Source organism: Notamacropus eugenii, chromosome 4 (assembly GCF_028372415.1).
Source record: "Notamacropus eugenii isolate mMacEug1 chromosome 4, mMacEug1.pri_v2, whole genome shotgun sequence".
NCBI classification, from domain to species: domain Eukaryota; kingdom Metazoa; phylum Chordata; class Mammalia; order Diprotodontia; family Macropodidae; genus Notamacropus; species Notamacropus eugenii.
Window position 1 is genome coordinate 449306716 of NC_092875.1, and position 21377 is coordinate 449328092.

Genomic DNA, 21377 nt, shown 5'->3' on the forward strand with positions numbered 1-21377 from the left:
TCTGAAGGCCAGTTTAACTAAGAGTTCTAATTTTATCACTGGGCAAATGGTGGATTATTTTGGCTATAGCAATGAATGAAACCACCTGTGAGGACGTGGAAGGGTTATAAACTGTAATGCTAGAGAGATTATCTGTACTGGCAAAATCATGGACAAGATAGTGATGACATATGAAAAACATGATCACTGGCTTTTTTAAAATGTGTGTGTGTATGTGTGTGGGTGTGTGTGTGTATACAGTGCATGAACCGCATACAAAATGAGTATAGCAATTAAATATTCCACTTGTCTTCCTAGAGAGGCAGTGTAGCATGGCGGAAAAAGGGCTGAACCTGTAGTCAGGAAGACCCAGGTCTGTGTACTGCCATTGCTACATACCGAGCAAAGCAATTACAATCTCAGTGTCCCCAAACTGTAAATAAGTTACTAATCAGTGATGACGGTAACAAGAATAACTAGCATTTAGATAACACTTTCAGGTTTGCAAAGTGCTTTATGAACATTATTCCATTTTATTTCCACAACAACTCCAGAAGGTTGGCACTATTACTATCTTCATTTTATAGATAAGGAAACTGAGTCAGAGATGACATGACTTTCCCAGGGTTAAACAACCATTAAATGTCTGAGGCAGGATTTGCTTTCAGGACTTGCTGACTCTAGCTCCAGTGTTGTTTCCACCGAGCCATCCACCATGTTGTGTTCACTGAGCTCCATGAGTGGAAGAAGTTTCCATGCTGAGGATGTTCACGCCAATGAAATCACAGTTCCAGACCCATTTTCCTTCCTCCAATCCCTCCCCTTCCCCCAATTTCCTGGTGTTATTTTTAATGGCAAGGATTAGCTTTTTCAATTGCTGTTCATTAATTTGAATATATCTTGGCATAAGCAATAATTTTGCGAGATGAATTTGTGTGGAAAGGATATTCTTACAGACATAGTAAATGGAAATTATTACCCCACTGAACCATCTGGGTGGTATAGTGGATAGAGTCCTGGATGGACACTGGACTCCAGAATGAAGTCAGGAAGATCTGAATTCATATCCTTCCTTAGACACGGAACTGACTATTAAATGTTTAGGATGAGCATTTATACCTCAGAAATCAGTAAATACTGCAAATCAAAGTTCAACTTATTGTTTTGATGATTATTCAAACTTAAGAAGGTGTTGATGCAGAAAAATGTGTCGTGCACTTTGGGGTGGGGAGAGAGATCTAGGTGTTAAACATCTGCAAGGAGACACCTGGTCAGTCTCCTCATCTGTAAAATGGGGATAATAATAGCACCTACCTCCTTAGGTTGTTGTGAGGATGAAGATAAGATGATATTTGTAAAGCACTGTGCAGTATTTAAAATGCTAGAGGAATGACAGCTGTAATCATGATTAATTACCAATTATGCAATATGCATGCATAGAAAGCTGAAATAGGAATAATTTGCTTCCTATGTGACTTTTTCTTTCCATTCTGAACTTCTCCTCACCCCTTGAACTAAATGCAAGGCAGACATGTTAGAATATTGATTTAAATCAGCCTCTGAATGAAATTAATGAACACAATGGCTCTATCTGGAATATCCGTCCAGAAGGTCAGGCCTGAGATTAGTCTACCATAAGGAGAATTTCAAAAGCAATTATAAATAAAAACAAAATTTCAACAAAACAAGAGGGTATTATTAGGTAATTAATGCCGTTAACTGCCACTAATAAGAGATTAATAAGCCCATTCCAACAAAAGGCGCATCCTCTGATGTATTATGAAGCTCATCAAAGAAGATGCAGTTACAGTGAACAACAGGATTGTGATAGAAAAAACTAAACAAGATTGAGCACGAGCCAATGGGCAGTTTTTCCTGGGAGTTTCTCTTAGAATAATTCTTTAATTACTTGCACTGAATAAGGCTAAAAGGATTTCTGGGGCTTTTATAGTAATCTTTACCATGTAAATCAGAATTTCTTCTTCTAATGACCAAAAGTCAAGTTGGCAAAAACAAAACACTTCCCCCACAAACCTCTGCAATTTATTGCTAAGCAAACTATGATACAAATGACAAAATCTTATTGTAACCATCACCACACATACAATGAATATATTTTAGACAGAACATTACCACAGTTTCAAGTGGAAATGAAAATTTTTTGGTTGTTTAAAAGGCTGGCATTTCAAAGATGGCTGAGACTTTGTTTAGTGGGGCCAAAACAATTCAGCATGGAGGGAGAAAGAGAGAGAGACAGAGAGAGAGAGAGAGACAGAGAGAGAGAGAGAGAGAGAGAGACAGACAGACAGACAGACAGACAGAGAGAGAGAGAGAGAGAGAGAGAGAGAAGGAGAGAGAGAGAGAGAGAGCGAGAGAGGAGACAGACAGACAGAGAGAGAGACAGAGAGAGATCAATCCATGATTGTTGTTAGGGGGAAATAGTACAAGGTCACTGGACTTTTTCTGTATTTTCCACCTGGTCTAACACTTTTGATTTGTTTAAGACAGGAGCTCGACAGGAGGAGATTTACAGCAGTTTTCCTATCACAGGCTCATTCACCATCTTTTTCATGTAAGGAAGTAAAATGCTGGGAGTATTTGTCCCATGCAGGGAATGGGATTAAAAACAAAAAATATGAATGGAGCTTAGAGTCATTATATATCAGCGAAGAGTTGAACTGAGACTGCCAGTGAGTGCAAACAGGACTTAAAAGAGCAGATGCAATTTTAGCTTTGGTATCTGCTGCCTTCTATGAGCAGCTTTACTGAGTAGGAATGTGTCAGTCATTAGCCCTTATTTGCTGAGAGAGGCTTGCTAATCATCACACCTTTAATGGATGACAGACAGAATGGTAGGTGGCCCTGAAGATAGGATCTTAGCTAAAGACTATAGCTGAGGTGCCATAGGGGACTAAAAGAGGTTATTGTTGTAATGGGGCTAGTGCTGGAATGCCCAGATCACCTTAACATGGAGGGCCTTTGCATCTTCTATAACATAAGCAGGAGTAGCCTCCTTTGATTGGCTGCATAGTCAGAAAGGCTGAATCTTTAAAACTGACCAAACTGGGGACAGTCCCTTTCTTTCCTGTGCACTATTCCTTGCTGTGGCTGGAGGGTGAAGATCACAGTTCACCCACACCATGAGTGCTATGGTGGCACCCATGAATTGGGAAAAGGGATTTTTTTCTCCTCTTTAATTTTATTCTGGCTTCAAGAAGCAGACCTGGGAGGCATCTGTCTCTGTTCTATGTTGTTTGCCCTTCTCCATTTCAAGTACCAGCGGTGATCCCCACCAGTGGGAATTTGGGCCATGGTGACTTTGGAGCCAGGATTCCAAGAGGGGTATTGTAGTCAGTCAGGCTGGCAGGGAAGCCCCAACAAACAAGGTTAGGGACTTGAGCATGGGGGGCAGGTCGCACTTGGAGCTTTGGACTGTGAGACAGAGGAACTAAGCCAAGTGAGGAATCTAGTCCTCTTCCCCTTCCTAGAGACTGAGATGATGCAAGCAGGAGGAGAGTTAACTTCCACATGTTGAGAAGGCATTTCTATATTTGTGATTATTCCTTTTGAAGTAATGTTTTAAAAAATAAAAGTTAATCCAACCATCAGCAGTTAAAAGGAATTGAGTTGTAGGGGACCAACTCTCCAACTGAAGGAATACTCTTTGTGGGGGCTGGAGCCACTGGCAGAGAACCTAGATGTCCCCCCCACCCCATTTCCCTTAATGGGTACTGGGGAATCCTAAGGGAAAGAGTAAATGTAACCTATTTGACCTTCTGTGAAGAGTCTGAATTCTTAGGAGCTTGGAACTTCTCTGTTTCTTTACCAGCAGCCTTCCTACCCTGGAGATAATTTCACAATGATGACTGCTCACCTACTTCGGGAGTTTCTAACCCAGGCCATCATTTTATGATGGGCCTCTCTTGAAATTTTGAGTTTACTTAAAGTTGTAAAGGTTAAGTCTTCACCTGCTGGGGAAAGGCTTACAAAGCACATCATGCTCTAGGGCAGGGGTCAAAAGAGTATGGCCTATGAGTCAAAAACCATTCTCAGCTCAGCAGGCCATACAAAAAGAGATAGGCTGGACTGGCCCTGGGGCCATAGTTTTTAAACCCCTGCTCTAGGGGACAGTGGTGTTAGCTAAAAAAGTTGGCTGATGGAATTGCAGACCTGCCTTGTGGGGTCATTAACCAGAGAATTCCACAGGGGATAATGGATAGAGTATCAGGTGGCTCTGAAGATAGCTGGATGGCTGAAACCCATGTGGAACAGAGGGAGACAACCGATAGTGCCTTGTAGGGAGAGAAGTCAGGCAGCCTCCGAGGCCTGAAGACCATCCTGGTGTGGGTGCCAATTGAGGGAGAATAACGAAGGGCAGAAAGGCTTATCAGGGAGAGCAGAGATGAGCACCGAGGGGGTAGCTGCCACACCTTCCAACTTTTCCCACCGAAGATGTATATATTTGTGAAAACTGGGGAGGGGAAGTTGTTACTGTGTACTATTCCATTTCACGCTATTCCTTTGAACAGGGTGTCCCCGGCCAACTAGTTCAAGCAGACCCATTGGTGGGGGCTTATAAGGTATGGCCTACCAAAAACCTCTGGTTAAGTTTTAGAAGCCCATAAATGAGGCGTGAATCAGGTGCTGCAAGTGCAAAAAATAAATCAAACTGGTTATTTGTTATTGAGTAGACTAAAAGAAAAAAAATATGCTGAAAAATGTTTACTTCTCAAAACAGATGTCCTAGTGAAAAACAGCTCTCTGACTGAAGTACAACAGGTCTGTTACAGAAATGCATTAGGTAACTACCCAGCACCTTATTTTTTTATCTATAGAATATGAAAATGAAATTCCATGATTTCAATTGTTTTCTAAAATTTACTTCAAAGTTTTAAAAACATATCTAAGATATAACATCCTGATTCCTTCCTTTCCCCTTCATTTAAAGTTTTCCCTTTTCTCTCAGATCTTTACTTAACTCACTCTTCGAACTTCTCCACCTCCTTCTCACCCTGGAGGTAACTGCCCTGAGGTCAGCTCTCCTGATTGCTGAGTCCAAACTACCATTTCAAGAGGCTTCCTAGTCATACTCACCTTACTCTCTGCTCAACCAAACCTCTGGACTTCTCTGTCACCTTGACAGCATGGGTACCTGTCCCTACCTCCACCCTACTCCTCTGGGCAGTTCCTCTTTATATGTGGTCTTCTCTGATTAGAATGAGAACTCCTTGAACACAGGCCTATCTTGCTTGCTTGTTTTTGTATATCTAGGCCTCAGTACATAGTAAGTATTTCATAAATACTCTCTTTGCTGAAAAAAAAAAACCTGCTGTTGCAAAATACAATGTTAGACAGTGGGGGAGACTCAAAGTTTAGTCAAGAGGTGGCGTCTGCTTTCTTAATCTGGTGGCAGAAGGAGACAAATACTGATGATTGGAATAATACTATTACGTAAGATGCCAGCTTAGTCTAAAATGGGAAATTCCTCACTCTCAAATAAATTATTAGGGTTCATTAACTTCTCTGCGTCACCTTCCGTGTTGGCTCCAGTCATTTTTAGAAATAAAATAATCCAGAAAGTACAATTATAATCTAGGACAACAATGAGATTCTGAGGCAATGTTTGTAACGAGGAGCATCTATCTATCTGTTATCTCTCTAGTCTATCTATTATCTATCTATGTATCTATCTTTTTGTTGTCCTCTTTTTACTCACTTATCTCATAAAATTTGACCACATTTTGTCATGATTTTTAAAACTTATTTTATTAATTCATACCTTGGAAGATCACTCAACAGAGTCAGTCATTACCAAATACAAGGAACGTTAGTCTATTCAATTAAGGGCGTGTAATATCTATACTTGAATTTTTACCTAACTACGTCTTGCTGTTGAATGCAATCCTAAATGGGGACATCAGTAGAAACCTGATGACTTGAGAAATCACCCCTTCCTCATTTACTCATACAGTAAATAAGATTAGCCAGGTCACAGTTGAGTATCACCAGGTTTCAATTTTGAGGAACTAAAGTCGTATTATTTCAGGGAAGGTTTGCACCTTTGTGTGGCTTGCAATGAAATGCCTGTGGGAGAGGCTAAATCCATGGGAAACGTATTAAAGCCACTCTGGTTACACAGAATTCAAACCTTAGAGCTCATCTAGGAGGATTTAATTACTGAAGAACCATTATGAAGCGATATTGCCTTATAAAGCATAGGCCCCAGAGTACAAAAAGGGGGAGGAACCCATGCAGCAACCAGATCAGATAAGGTCAAATAGGAGCAGAGCCACTCCAAGGGGGAGTGAGATCACTCTAGTGTACTCCCTGTGAAGATGCAGTTGTCAGTCACTACCGTAAACATACATGCACTCATAAATACCTACACACAAAGCGGTCCTGTTATTCAGTATACAAGCACATTTCATTTACATAACAAGACTGGGGCGGATGATACAGGTCGCAGATGGAGGCTGAAGAGCCAGCCAGCTTAGGGTTTTGAAAGGATGTTTCTTCAAGGTGGCAATGATACACTTGACTAAACGCCCTGAAGAAGTTAAATTAACTAACATACTACTGGGAAGTAATTTAGAAACTGAGAAGAATGCTGTCTACCTCCTATTTCCTCCCAGAGGTGAAATAAAGGATGGCGTCAGTCATGGCAGTGACTAGTTTTGCATGTCGTATGATACGCCCAAGCACAGCCCAACTGTTCACGAAATGTAACACAAAGAAGGCTGTACTATCCAGGGGCCAGCATGAAGCTACCAGCACTATACTGCCAGGGAAGTCCTGGTACCCTTACCCAATGGTGGCTTTCATAGCTCTCTATGTTATTTTAATTATTAAAGAGCCATTGATTGAAGGTCTGAGCCAGAAGTTTACTTTCTCCAATTTTTTGCCATGTATACAGTAGCCACTATATAATGTGGTCCAGCAGTTCTCAAAAATATGGATTGGGGTCCCTTTGGAACACTCCAAGACCCTTTCGGGGGTCTCTGAGGTCAAAACTATCTTTCTAATAATACTAAAAGCTAAATTTCTAATATGGTAAACAATGATAGATATAATCCATGTAAACAGGAGTTCTTTTGTGGGGAGGATCATTAATAAAATTTAAAAGCATAAAGGGACCTAACAGTTTGATGTAACCACTGCAGGTTCATCTTTTGTGATCAGAGAAATCCTATCGGTAGTTTGGGGATTTTATAAAACCCCCTTAGATGGAACCCTTTAGGAAACAAGAGAAAGATGGACAGACAGACAGACAGGAGAAAGACAGTGAGAGAGAGGGGGGTGCTGCTATGGGTCTTATATTCATCCCAGTTCTATAATACTATAGGTTTATTAGGGGATTTAGGGTAGAGTGATATTCTATCAAGCTCTTGTAAATAGAGAAACCCATAAATTATGTTTTAAGTCCTTAATACTTATTTCTAAAATCAAGATTTTTTAGTAGAAACAAAGTAGTGGTAGAGGTGACCAAAACAGATCCTTCACCACGGAAATGGATATAGATTCTAGAAGAGAGGCCAAATACCATGAACCTTACCTGTTTTTAGAGCAAAAATCAGATCATCAAACTCCTGGGATTCTTCATCAGCTATCAGAGACCCCTGAGCGCAGCCTCCAGCAGTAGGCAATGAAGCCCCATTCTGAGGACTCGGTTTGAAGTCTGGGCTTGCTTGGCTTGCTTGGCGGAGGGATGCCCTCTCCCAGTCAGCTGGCACCTTGGAAAAATGAAACTATATGAATGAAGTAGCAAAGTACTTTATATGAATACTCTCCACGAGCCCTTCCTTTCTCTGCATCCCAGAGGGGAGCCAATCGGAATGCTTCTCAAGGAATTGCTCAGGTTGAAGAAAGCCAGCAATGAAGCAGGAGCACCCATCTGTGCATGACTTTCAAAGGCCTTGACAGAAAACCTCCACGCTCACCCATCCCCTCCTGAAGTCTTCTGTCGGAGGTCCCTCATTCCCTCCATCCCTCTTGTGGAAGAGGCATTTGATTGTTCAGCTTGGCCTTGGAAGGGCAGAATTAGGACGGAGGGGTGGAAAGTAGAGGAAGGTGGGTTTTTGGCTCAACATAAGAAAGAGGCTGGTCGTAGTCACAACTGGACAAAGATGAACAGGGCTATCTGTGGGGATCCCCAGTTCCTTGTGACTGGGGGCCTTCGAGTGGAGGCTGGATGGGCACTTGTCAAGGATGCTATAGGTAGAATTCTTGCTTTGGTTAGCAGTTCAATCAATCATTCAGCAAGCTTTTATTAAGGACCTACTATTTGCCAGGCAACTATGCTATGAGCTGGGGAATATGAAGAAAAAAAACAAGAGTCCAAGTCTTCAGAGGAAATGTGTGCACACAAAAGTGAAAAAGAATAACAATTTTTAATTAATCTGCTAGGACAGGGCACTAGCAAATGAGGGGCATTAGGAAACTGAGCCTTGAAAGGGTACTGAGGGGTTCTAAAACGGGGAAATGAGGGGTATGTACCTGACAAATGGGACAGCACTGAGGGGATGGGGTTGAACTGGATGGTGTCTGAGGTACCTTCCCATTCTGCCATGACTCTGACCTCAGACACTTACCAGCTGTGTGACCCTGGGCAAGTTACTGACCTTCGTTTGCCTCAGTTTCCTCATCTGTAAAATGGGGATAATAATAGCACCTACCTCCCAGGATGGTTGTGAGGATCAAATGAGATAATAACTGTGAAGTGCTTAGGCAGCACTGTGATTGGCGCCTAGTAAGCGCTATGCAAATGTTATCCATTATTTTCTAGCTCCCTGACAAATGCTACTGCTTATTTAGGCAATCTACACCATAGCCCAATGTGGATTGCTTTTTGTGTTTCTTTGGTGTTAGGTGAGGGTGAATCGAAGTTAAATATCCATATATTTTCACATCTTTATTTTACTTTGGGAGCCTCTGTGAGGAGTAAATTCTATCAGAAAGTAAAGACCTGCCAAGACTCTGCCTGGCAGCCTACACATTTCCCAACACAGTGCTTGGAGGACAGCAAGCATTCACACTTAGTGACTTGACTTAATCGGCTTAAATAGTGTCCTCTATTTGTCCATGCTTTGTGGCCCAAAAGATAGCACTTTCCTCACCTCCCTCTAAAGGGAATGCTCCCTTCCACCATTCTCTTCACTTCTCACCCGTCAGCCCCCCCAAGGAAATTCATAGCACCCTTTGGTAAGATGTCCTGGATCAAAGCCAATTCGAATCTGGTGCTGCTCAGAGAATATCCTTTAGGGGTATGGTTTCCAACAACCCACCAACACAATGGTTTGAAGCAGTGGCTGGTGCCCAGCCAGCAGGCTCTCCTAGCTGCTCTCTCCCAAGATAAGATTGCCTAAGTGGCTGCAGGTCAGGAGGTACTATTGAGAGGGTACATTTTGGGTAAAGGCCAACTGAAGATTTTGAGGATAGTGAAAAAAAAAAAAGAAAAGAGAACATAAAGAAATTTAACTGAGGAGTCAAAGATCTCTAGAGAAATGCTAGGTATTTTTAGAAAATCAGAAAAAAAATTTTTTACTTTTAGTTTCCCTTCTGGTGGTTCCTTTTCCCTTTAAATAATATTCCTATTCCTGATAATGTCACCTGTGATGTCAAAAACCTAGAACAGTTTTCCTCAAGCTTTAACCCATTGCAGTCTACCATATTTGGGTGTCAGATGCTTCCAGGGAGAGACATTTTGGAGCAGAAAGTATGGACTGAGCAAGAAAGATCTGAGTTCAAGTCCTCACTCTGAAATCTGCTGTCTTGGTGACCCTGGCTAAGTCGCAAGCTCTCAAAGTTCCAGGCCAGCAGCTCTCAGACTTTTTCACAGTGATAGAACTCTTCCGTTTAAACAAAAATTTGGTAGAGCATGCTAACATTATTATTTTAATGATTGTTAACAAACTACATAAGATTTATTTTAAAAAATAGCTTGGAATGTTCCTTATAGCATAGTTTGAGAAATATTGCTCAAGACAACTCTGTAATAATTTAAGTTGAAGGAAAAGAGCTGACTCGCATGGGCAGAGTGACCTTCCTCACCTGGGGGTTCCCTATTTTGATGAAATCTGAGGTCTAGGCCGTCTCCCTCTCGTTCTCCTTCCTATTATACTGTAAGCTCCTTGAGGCTAAGTTCTGGGTAATTTTTTACCTTTACATCCCCAGACAAACCCTAGCTCAGGTCTCTGTTGGCATCGGATGCTTATTGAATTTTGCTGCATTCACTTGAATATCATATTATGAACAAGATGCAGGTACTCCAATTTCCCTGTGTTCACTGCTGATGTGTTCCCCAGACTCTTTACCTGAGCTTTTTAAAAATAATAGCTAAAGTTTAAATAGCGTTTACTACGTGTCAAGCACTGTGCTAAGTGTTTTCCAATTGTTAGTTCCTTGGATCTTGACAACAACTGTGGGAGCTGCTTTTATTATCCCCATTTTTTTGCAGGTGAGGAAACCAAATTCAAACAGAGGTTAAGTGACTTGCTCAGGGTCACACAGCTGGGTTTGAGGCCCTGTTTGAACTCTGGTCTTCCTGACTCCAGGCCTGGTACCCTATCCACTGCTCTACCTACTTGACCATTTCTAAAAAAAAGAGTTTTTTCCTCTTCCTTTGCCTTCCCTTCTCATTCCTTCCCTTTCTTTTCCCTTAAAAAAAAAAATTGTACAAGGTTTCCAATCCCATGAAATTTTATTTAGTTTGAATTTGTAATAGAAATAACTTATCTCTAGATCAATAGAGATAACTAGGAAATACTCTCTGGATGTGGGGACATACTCTGCATGTGTGCACTTATATATGTATTTTCCGTGTGTATATATGTGTATGTACACATATACATCTTCAATGACATGCCTTATGTTCTCATGTACTGGCAGTATCAGAGGATGATATGCTGCATTTTCTTTGCTCCCTATGGAGAGAAATGGGAGACTATATCAGCAGTCTAAGGAATATACTCATCACAATGGGGCCTGGGCGGGGGAGGGGGCAGTCCTGGCTACCTGAACTAAGTTTTTTTTCCCCAAAAAAGCACCTTCAGTTGAGTTTTAGAGCCTGAGCATTGTTTCCTTCCCTACAAAAGTGGTGGCAAGGAAGGAAACAAGCATTCATGCAGCCTTTACCACATGCCAGGCACTGAGCTAAACATACATTTTTGATCATCACAATAACCCTGGGAGGTAGATGCTGTACAGCTGTCCACTGCACAGCTCAGGAATCTCAGACAGTCACAGGTTAAGTGACTTGCCCAGGGCTTACAAAGCTAGTTCGTGTCTGATGCTGGGTTTTTCTGACTCGAGGCCCAGTGCACCATTTGGCGTCCTCCAGGCAAGGGATTTCAAAACCAGGGATTTGTAGAAAGGGGACTAAGTGTGTAAAATGTGGGAAGAATGGAAAAAAAAGTGAAGAAGATGTACATTTCATATAGCAAATTCTGATTAGGATTCCCATGAATGCAAGTCACGCTCCTTGTGAAAACTCTGAGTCTCTGTTGTGAAACGTTTTCTGATATTTCGATTGAAAGCAATATCTGGATCACTGCACTTCTTTTCATGATTGGATGCTGAGCTCAAGGTGAGATGGTCAACTATCTGGAGAAGAAGAGCTTGGTAAAAATATTTTGGACTAAGAAACATGCTGGAAACAGTTTTCAAGAGTGTTAAAAGACCTGACTATGGGTAAATTCATCCTCAAAGGCTAAGTGATGTGAGGCACCAAAGCAAGCTATGTCTAACTGACTTTTCTTCAAGTGAATGGCTACCACAATTCACAGGGCTGGGAGAGGAATAAGGCCATCAGTCGGGATGATAATAACGTCTAAGAGTCAGAAGACCTGGGTTCTAATTCTGTCCTGGCCCTATGTAGCTGTACAGTCTTCATCAGGTCTCTTTATCTCTCTGGCCCTCATTTGATTAAACTGTAAAATGAGAGGGCTGGTTTTCATGACATCCAATCTCCCTTCTAGCTTTGACATTGTGGAGTTCTGTGAGGTGGGACTTCTCTTCCCCTCTTCACAAAAGGAGACAAAGACAAAGACAAAAAAGAGGACAACTGACAGGTACCTCTTCCATAGCACTGATGAGATTCTGAGTGGACTTGCTGATCTCACCCCCTGCAGGAGGCATGCCACTGCCTGCTGTGAAAAAAGCTGAACCTGGCCCGGGGTGCCCATTCATTTCCACAGTGTAGCTGGCTTTCATTGGGCAGCACATCTGGTTGTGTAGAATGAAATACACCACAAAGACATAAAGGCCCTGTGAAGGAAAAAAAATGCCAAAGGGTCAAAGAAGAATTTGCTGGATTGGATTAAAACGTCACTTTTCTAAGAGTTTATATTTTGGGAGAGCAGTCACTCCATGGTTTCCCCAAGACACTTATAAGATTGTGGTACACTGGGAGAATAACAAGGCACCATTCTAATAGTAAAATTTCAAGCATGTAAAACAACACTTAGCAAATGTCATCTGGTACAGAGCTGCTGAATCACTGAAAATTATTTCCCAATTAACTCCATATAGCTGTATAATAAAGTCAAGTTAATCAGTCTAACACTTCTCAGCAGCCAGAGGAAGGTACCCTATCCCATTTGCAACAGGATTTTTCCTCTGCAAAAATCTCCATCCCAGCTGTGGAAAAAACAACTATCTTTTTCAATGTGTTAATCTTATATACTCCACTCATTTTACTTTGGTGTAAATTAGAGTATTTGTGATGAAAGACTGATGATTAATTGTTCCTCCCTTCCCCTGCATCTTGTATCACATCAGATGACCTCGCATTTTGATTTTTTCCTGTCTTGATGTGATGTGAAAGAGAGAACAGTGGGACAGACGTGAAGATGTCTGGTTCCTAGTCTTGGTTCCACTTCTTAGTAGCTAGGGGGGAGTGGGGGGTTGGGTAAATGGCTTAACTTCCCCCTGCCCCAGTAGAACTTTCCCTTGAAGCAGAGAAGGGTAAGTGTAAGAAAAATAGACATATTGGTGGGTCTTGCCTCTGTGAAATGTGAGGGAGGAACATTTCACTCTCTATTCTGAAAGTACAACTGGTCACCACATTGATGAGAGTTCCGATGCCTGTCAGGGCTACTCTGACAGGCTACTTCTCTTTACATTATGGTGGAATCTTTAGCCAGTTTTTCTTCTGGTCCTGGTTACTTTGTTCTCCATTAGTTCACATAAGTCTAAGTTTCCTTGAACGCTTCCTATTCTTTTTCCTTGGTATAATAACATTATATTTTATTGTTGTTCAGTCATGTCCAACCCCTTGCGGTCTGCCATTCCTTCTGCTGATGAGGAAGCTGAGACAAATGGGATTAAGTGACTTATCCAGGGTCAACCGGCTAGTAAATGTCTGAGGCTGGATTTGAACTCAGGAAGTTGAGTTTTCTTGACTCGAGGCAGCTGGCCTTCAAGATAGGAAGATGTAGAACTGAAGGCGGCTGTGATGCCAGTAATCTCTTAGTTCAGGGTTTATGTTGGGATGAAATGAAGTTCTTGGAAGGAAGTTTAGTTTGCCCCAACATACACTAAGGTACTAGATGTGGTTCCCCCTCCTTCCCAACTCCTTATAAAAATGTGTCTGGTCATCAGGGCAGGATATGGTGAAGAAGAAGGTGATCCAAGGGGTTTTCAGAAATCCAGCAAATCAGAGGGGCCCTGATTCCACATGACTAGGACTTTTTATGCCCTTTGATGACCAGGAAGCTGCATCAGAGAAGCTAGAATTAATCAGATTCCAGGAACAGCTTTGTCTCTTTTTAGGAAAAGCTAATCCATGGCAAGTAGGTGGTGTGGTAGATGAAGCACCAGGCTTGGAGTCAGGAAAGATCTGAGTTCAAATCCAGTCTCAGATACTAGCTGTGTGACCCTGGGCAAGTCACTTAATGCCTGTTTGCCTCCATTACTCAGTGTAAAATGGGGACACGCTGGAAAAGGAAATGAAAAACCACGCTAATATCTTTGCCAAGAAAACCCCATGAACAATGCCCATGGAGTCAGGTAGAGTTGGATGCAACTGAATGATTCAACAATAACAATCTATGGCAGGAGGGTTGGGCCCAGGGATGGACTGGAGCCAGCTGTACAGGCTCTCAGATTGTTAAACGCTCAGTGTGACCATTTGCACTTCAGAAATTGGCAATGACTACAAATCGAGCTTGATTTGTTTTGTTGATTGTCTAGAATTAAGAAAATGAAGGAGAAAGTGTTTTAATAATGCAGATTAAACCTAAAAGTGTGCCATGCATACCTTTTCCCCTCCCTGGACAGCTGGTTGTTAAACATTTACTATAAAAGAGGAGGGAAATGCTAGTAGATATGAGTCCTATCACCCCTAGGTCCAAGTGCCCTCTCTGACATTAACTATGTGAACCTGGGTAAGTCATTTAATCTCTTCCTTTTAGTAGGCTAGTCTAATCCTTTTATTTGCCAAGAAGATGCCAACCCATCTTGGTAAAATTTCCTTCCCCAGGAATCCTCTCTGCAATGAAACCACAGGCCCAGTTCCTGCTCTACACTCACATCCCATGCGTTGTTCAGGCCTTCTCCACCTGATGTACGTATACTTTATTTCCATTTCTTTGCTACCAAAGACCATGCTGCTATATTATATGTACGAAACTTTTCCCCTCTGTCTTTCTTGCGATACGTACTTGATATGTTTCTAGATGGTGCGGTATAGTGACTTTTCTAGGATAATTCCAAGTTGCTTTTCAGAATGGTTATATCAATTTATAGCTCCTCCAGCAGTATGTTTGTGTTCTTGTATTACCACAGCTCCTTCAACCTTGACTTTTTGTTATCTTTGCCAATCTGATGGGTTTGAAGTGAAGCCTCAGAGTTGTTTTAATTTTCAATGACCTTATTATTAGTGATTTGCAGCATTCTTTCATATGGCTGGGGGTTACTAACATCACCTTTGACTTGCCTATTCATATCCTTTGATCACTTACCTATTGGGGAATGTTTTTTATTCTTATATGTTTACATCAATTCCTTATATATCCTGAATATTTTTCAGAGCTCTTTTCTGCTACCCTCCCTCCCAAACAACTGCTTTTCAATTCATTCAAGATGCGCTGATTTTGTCCACTGAAAAAGCTTTTGAAATTTTATGTAATCAGAACTCTTTTTCAATTTTTTATGACCACAGACATCTCTTGTTGGGTTAAAAAATATCCCTCCAGCATATTTATGTATCATTTAACTCATCTGAGCTGGTTTCCTTATCTGTAAAACTGGGGATTATAACACCTGTCTTTCAACTTTATAAGAGTTTGTTATGAGGATCCAGGGAGATACCATGTGAAAGTGCTTTGAAAGCTATAATGTGCTATATGAATTATTATTTATTGAGATTATAAAATCATTGGCCTGTGGAATACAGTGAATTGCTTAACACCCAGCTTGTACTGGGCTTCTTGTTACATAAGAACAACAAAGCTATTTTACAATTTTTTTACTGACCTGATGGCCCTTTACATTTTTTTGCAACTACGTCAAGCTCTTGAAAATCGCCCTGCTTCCGTCACGGATAGCACAGCTTTTTTTATTTGTTTTCAGTTCCTTGCCTACACTGATGGTCCTTTATGATTTTTTACAAAGGACTTACTGTATATTTCTAATGGTGCCTCTTTAGAGCTTGCTAATTTTGACCTTAAGTCTCAGCCAATAAAATATCTTCAATTGTGCCTTTGGTTTCCTCATTAATCCTGTTACTTCATTCCTAAAAACCCCAAACTGCTCCACTTCACAAGGGAATGGAACACTCATGAGGCAAGGCATTCACTCAGAAGGTGCTCAGCAAATAGAATTAAGACTAGTTCGATGGAATCTGCATTTTCCCATTATTCCCATTGTTTCTAGGACATTAGAGACAATAACATACAGCACATTCGTAGGTTTAACATTTGTAACTCGAAATAGCCTACAAGAAATGATTCAAAGCTTCAGAACTACTAATTCATGCACCTCTTAAGATGAAAACATTACTATTCTGGAAAGCAGTTTGGAACTCTGCCCCCGAGTCACCAGCCACCTTCAACCCTGCCACAGTGTAATTAGGCCTATACCCCAAAGAGAGGAGCAGGACTGCTGTGCACAAAAATGTTTGCAACAGTTCTTTTTGTTATAACAAAAACCTAGAAACGAAGGGGATACTCACCACTTGGGAAGAGCTGATCAATTTATGATATATTGTTATTGTTACAAAGAAATGTTGAAAGGGATAGTTCCAGAGACACCTGGGAAGACTTATGTGATCTGATACAGAGTGAAGTGAATACAACCAGGAAAATAATTTATTTAATAACAGTAATATTATAAAGACAAGTAATTTTGAAAGACTTAACAGATCACTGAAGTAAACAACCATAACTCCAGAGGACTGATAATGAAGAATTCTAGCTACCTCCTGACAAAGAGGTAAAGGACTCATGAGGCAGAAATAAGGCATATACTTTCTGGATTTGATCAATGTGAGAATTTCTTAATTCTACATATGCGTTACCAAGATTTTGTTTTTGTTTTTCTTTTATCCATGTGGGTGGGGGAAGGTGAGAAAGAAAGAAAATAAATGCTTGCTAATTAAAAAAAACCTAAAATTCAAGTCTAAAAGCAAAATGAAATAATTAAAGGCTAACCAGATGTTTCCATACGCATGCATGAATGCATGTATATATAGACACACATACACACCCATGCATGTGTATTTGTGTAAACAAAGGCATCTATAGAAAACTACTATAAATATAGACAAGACTTGGCACCATCCCCCACACAGACAAAAATTCCCTGGGCTATTTGTCTATAAAAAATTAATTAGGATATTTTCAAAGCACAGAATTTACTTTTAAGTAATACTGTTTTAAAGCAAAATAATCCATAACTATCACCATCCCAAGGCATACTTAATCACATTGATTCTCTTTCCTCTAAACTGGCCACTTTGTTGGAAGAAATGAAATTAAGCATTCTAAACTATGTGGATTAATATTTTTATTTTCACAAGCAAATTGCATAGTGTGGTCACACAGCTTCTAAAAAAACCCTTATGTAGAAAGGCATCTACGATTTTCATTGCACAACTAATTATTTTCACATGAACATGACCTAATTCTATTGGCAACTACAATACACAGGACAGGAATGAAACGAGACTGTCGGCCTTAAAAATGATGGGGATGACATTGATTTCTCTGAGCAATTCTCGAAGGACAGTGGATGATGGGGTAAAAGCTGGACCAGAATCCAAGATTCTTTCTTTAAAATCAGTCTCTAAGGACCTATCTGTTAAAATAACACACGTTCTTTTTTCCTCTCTTTGAGTTTTAAAGTCTAGTCTTTTGTGTTTCACAAAGGAGAATGGCTGCCTGCTGCAAATGACTTGCATGTCAGAGCTACATGCCTGTACTTCTTAGAATCACAGAAACATAGAGCAAATGTTCTAAAGCTCAATGAAAAGCCTTGGGGGACGTGCACGCTGCCTAGAGAAGAGAAGGAATGCTTCTGCCCCAAACACACAACAGCTGCTGGGGCTGGGCTGGGAAGAAGGAAGGGGAAGAAAGCAGCGGTTGTGGAACTTTGACCTGGGAGGTGGCTCAGGTCTCCATTACAAATAGACTGGATCTCTTTTATTGTGCCAGATCCTTTCCAATACGACAAGAGATATCCTAGAATCTCAGTAGTGCAAACTATTGACCACTTCTCTGCATATAATATACATAAAGAAGGGGAAGTGAATTCCTCCTCTAGATTTCTATTTTGATCAGATCTGCTTCAGTGCTCAGCACCATCTTTGAAGGACCTACCAGAAGTCATCTTGCCATTAGATATCTGCATTGGCCAGTGCCCAGAGTTAGCAAGGGATAGAGTCGGAATTTGAACTCATGTCCTTAACTCCAGAGCTAGTACATTTCCTACTTACTGTACCATGAAGTTGTTATGAGGATTAAATGAGGTACTATGTAACAGTGAAGCCTATAAAATGCTCCACAGATGGGGGTGTGCTGAAGACAGCTCCTACCTATAAGCTGATTGTTAAATTTTCAGAGTAAGCATTTACACTTTGGAAATTGGCAAATACTATGAGTTAAGGCTGTTTTATTGTTTTGCTAACTGTGTAGATTTAAGAAAGTAATAGAGAAAATGTAAGTAACGCAGATTAAACTCATAGTATTGTGCACATATTTTTTGGTGTGAGGGAGTCAGTTGTTAAGCAGGTGTCAGTATACTCCTGCCTATAGATTATTTTTGTTTTTTTAACGTTTTTTAATATGTGTGTGAATATAGGCAAGTCAGTCTCTGTGGCCTCAGTTTCCTTATCTATACAATGAAAGAGTTGGACTAGGAGATCTCTGGGGCCCCTTTTAACTCCACATAATTATGTGAAAGCTGAGCAACCACCAAGCCAGAATAACACTAACTTAGAGTGCCTATGTTCCAGGTACCAAGTAAAACATATATATTTTTTTAATAAATATTATCTCACTTGATCCTCACAACAACTTTGGGAGGTAGATACTATTCTTATCCTCATTTTACAGATGAATAAGGCAAACAGAGGACAAATTACTTGCCCTGCTTGTAAGTGTCTGAGACTGGATTTGAACTCTGGTCTTCCTAACTTCAGGCTATAGTCTAAAGGAATCAGTACACTTTCCTAAATGTCTAATACTTTCAGGGAATAACTGAGAGACCATAAGTTACCTCATTAATTTTTGCACTATTCCCTCAAAGCAGGAGACAAACATTAATGTTTTCATTCCACAGATACAAAAAAGGAAGCCACATAGCAGTTAAGCCATTTGCCAAAGGTCACATCCTCTCATCGCAGGTGGAAACTGCAGATTTCCTGGCTCTTAAGTCTCTGTCCTTGTCACGACACTATTCAGCCTTCTTGATTTAAAGGGGATTATGCTTACTTTGTACAAAAAGTCCAAATGGGATTGTACAGATACAAAAAACTAAGCAGAGGTCATGGACAAGATGAGTTAACTTTAAGAAAATATCCCTGCCGTATATCCCAATGGGATTGTATCATTCAAAAAAAAAATCTGCTCGAAGGTTTTAGAGAAAACACATCCAAACAGACTACATACACGTTAGCAAAGCATCTGTGCATGTATGGAACAAGACAAAAAAAAAAAAGAAATAAGCAGAGGGATCATAAAAGCAGATGGGTGAATCAAACAGCATAGCTTTGCAACCTGATTAAAGGATGAACAACCTTGTGCCCCAGTTCTGCAAGAACAAAGGGAAATTTCCAGAAGTGGGGATCTTAAAAAGAAAGGATGCAGTCTTAGGAAATGTTTAAATACATTTAAGTATATACATGTCATAAAATGTTACTGTGCTCTAAGAAATGATGGATGTGAAAAATTCAAAGAAGAATGGAAAGACTGAACTGATGCTGAGTGACATAGGACCAAGAAAGCAACATTCACAATGAAAATAACAAAATAAATGAAAAGAATAAATAAATTAAATGGAATCCTTGGTCATCATAATGACCACCCCTGACCACAGAGAAGAGATGAGAAAATTTACTTTACAGAGGTGGGGGACGATGGGAATAGGATACTGCAGATACTGTCAGATACAGTGGATATACTGGCTGGTTTTGCAGAACTGATTATTTTTTCTCTTGACTGTTAAATCTTTATTTTAAGGGATGGTTCATTAGGGAGGGAAAGGGAGAGGAGAGAGAGAAATTTAGAAATGAATATGATGTAAAAACTAAAGTTATCAGTTAGAATAAAAGAGAAGATGTGTTCTTCAGCTCTGGAATTTTGGATTTAGGTCTTTTCCCAAAGACACTTCTGGTTTTCATTGTGGTGATGATTCCTGAAGTAACCAGGATCTAAACTGGGGATTTTGGAGTATCCTGAAATTAAATATGTTTGTAACAGATGATTTTTTTTTTTTTACTTTTAATTTCATTTTTTTTTCTTTTATAAGTTACAGATGCAAAAACGTCCACTGTTTGGAGGACAGTCCACATGATTGTGCATGTCAAGGTGGATGGTTTGGCACAGGGCTGGTCTTCTGACCCCCTCATATGTCAGTAGCATTGACCCTGGGCTGCTTTAAGATTCCTTCTGCTTAGCACTCAGGTGACTTCTCTTGGTGGCTTCTGGTTTCTTTGGCAGAGGGTGTGGGTTTACGTGCTGCTGCTGGCGCTCCTTCTTGAGGCTGCTTCTCAGTTAATGGATTTTGCAGTTTTCTGCTTTTGCTCTCTCCCTGATGGACTCCCCTGAGGAATCTCTAGTGGCTGGCTGCCAGTTCGCTTTCTGTCTCCTTGTTCCCTACGGCTCTCCATTGCTGCTGGGCTACTGAAACACTATTTCGGATGGACGCTGACTTTGAACAGCAAGGACAAGCAGATTTCATGCCAATGAGAGATTCTAAGGCTCCTTCCGTGGTTTCTCCTATTTCATATGTGTGGGACCTTGGGTTTATAGTAAGCATAGATACAGCTGTATCCAATTTAAATTAATTGATATTTTCTCATTTAAAAAAGTAAATGAAAACATTTTCAATGAACATAAAATCTGTCTTCTCTCTTCCCCATTCCTCTCCCACCCTACTTACAGACTCCCCTTGAAGGAGAAAAATAAAAACTAAAACCTTTATAACAAATATGCATAGTTAAGCAGCATAGATTTCCACATTGTGCATGCCTAACACATATGCATCCATCCACACCCTACATCCCTCCTCTCTCTGGAGGTGGCTAACTACAGTGCTTTTGCTCATTGGTCTTTTGAGACAATGATTAGTTACTGCATTGATCAGAATTTCCAAGTCTTTCCAAGTTGTTTGTGTTTACGATGTTATGGTTATTATATGCATCGTTCTGGTCCTGCTCACTTCTCCCTGTATCACTTTATACAAGTCTTCTCAGGTTTCTCTGAAACCATTCCCTTCATCATTTCCTATGGTACAATAATACTCTACCATAGATTTATCTGGGGGCAGCTGAGTGTTGAAGTCGACAGAGCACCTGGCCTGATACCTGTAACTTCAGGCATTTAGTAACTGAAAGAAGGAAAACCCCAAATGGGATCAAAAAGAGTCCACCAGGACTGAACAAGAGATTTATTTATCATTTGTTTGATTTATTCAGTCACTCCCCAAATGATGATTATTTTGTTAATTTTTGGTTCTTTGCCAAACACAAAGAGAGCCACTATAAATATTTAAATACATAATGGTCCTTTACCTGTTCTCCTGATCTCTTTGGAACATAGGCTTAATAGTGACATTGTAGGATCGAAGGGTATATGAAGTTTAGTGACTTTGGGGCCATAGCTCCAGATGGCTTTCCAGAATGACTGAGCAAATTCACAGCTCCATCAACTGTGTGTTAACATTCCTATTTTCCCACAGCCCCT

General features: G+C 40.5%; 1 protein-coding gene and 1 long non-coding RNA gene across 4 annotated transcripts in view; one reads left to right on the forward strand and one right to left on the reverse strand.

Moving 5' to 3' along the window:
* LOC140501963 (uncharacterized) overlaps positions 1 to 21377 on the forward strand; it is a 71575-nt gene that overhangs the window by 43517 nt on the left and 6681 nt on the right. For both annotated transcript variants that reach the window (XR_011966459.1, XR_011966458.1), the window contains one exon: positions 14456 to 14539. This is a non-coding gene — a long non-coding RNA (uncharacterized lncRNA). The remainder of the gene's footprint in view (positions 1 to 14455; positions 14540 to 21377) is intronic.
* ADGRV1 (adhesion G protein-coupled receptor V1) overlaps positions 1 to 21377 on the reverse strand; it is a 751592-nt gene that overhangs the window by 13086 nt on the left and 717129 nt on the right. For both annotated transcript variants that reach the window (XM_072606175.1, XM_072606174.1), the window contains 2 exons: positions 12049 to 12240; positions 7532 to 7709 (listed from right to left, as the gene is read on the reverse strand). In XM_072606175.1, coding sequence (XP_072462276.1) covers positions 7532 to 7709; positions 12049 to 12240 — 370 coding nt within the window. The remainder of the gene's footprint in view (positions 1 to 7531; positions 7710 to 12048; positions 12241 to 21377) is intronic.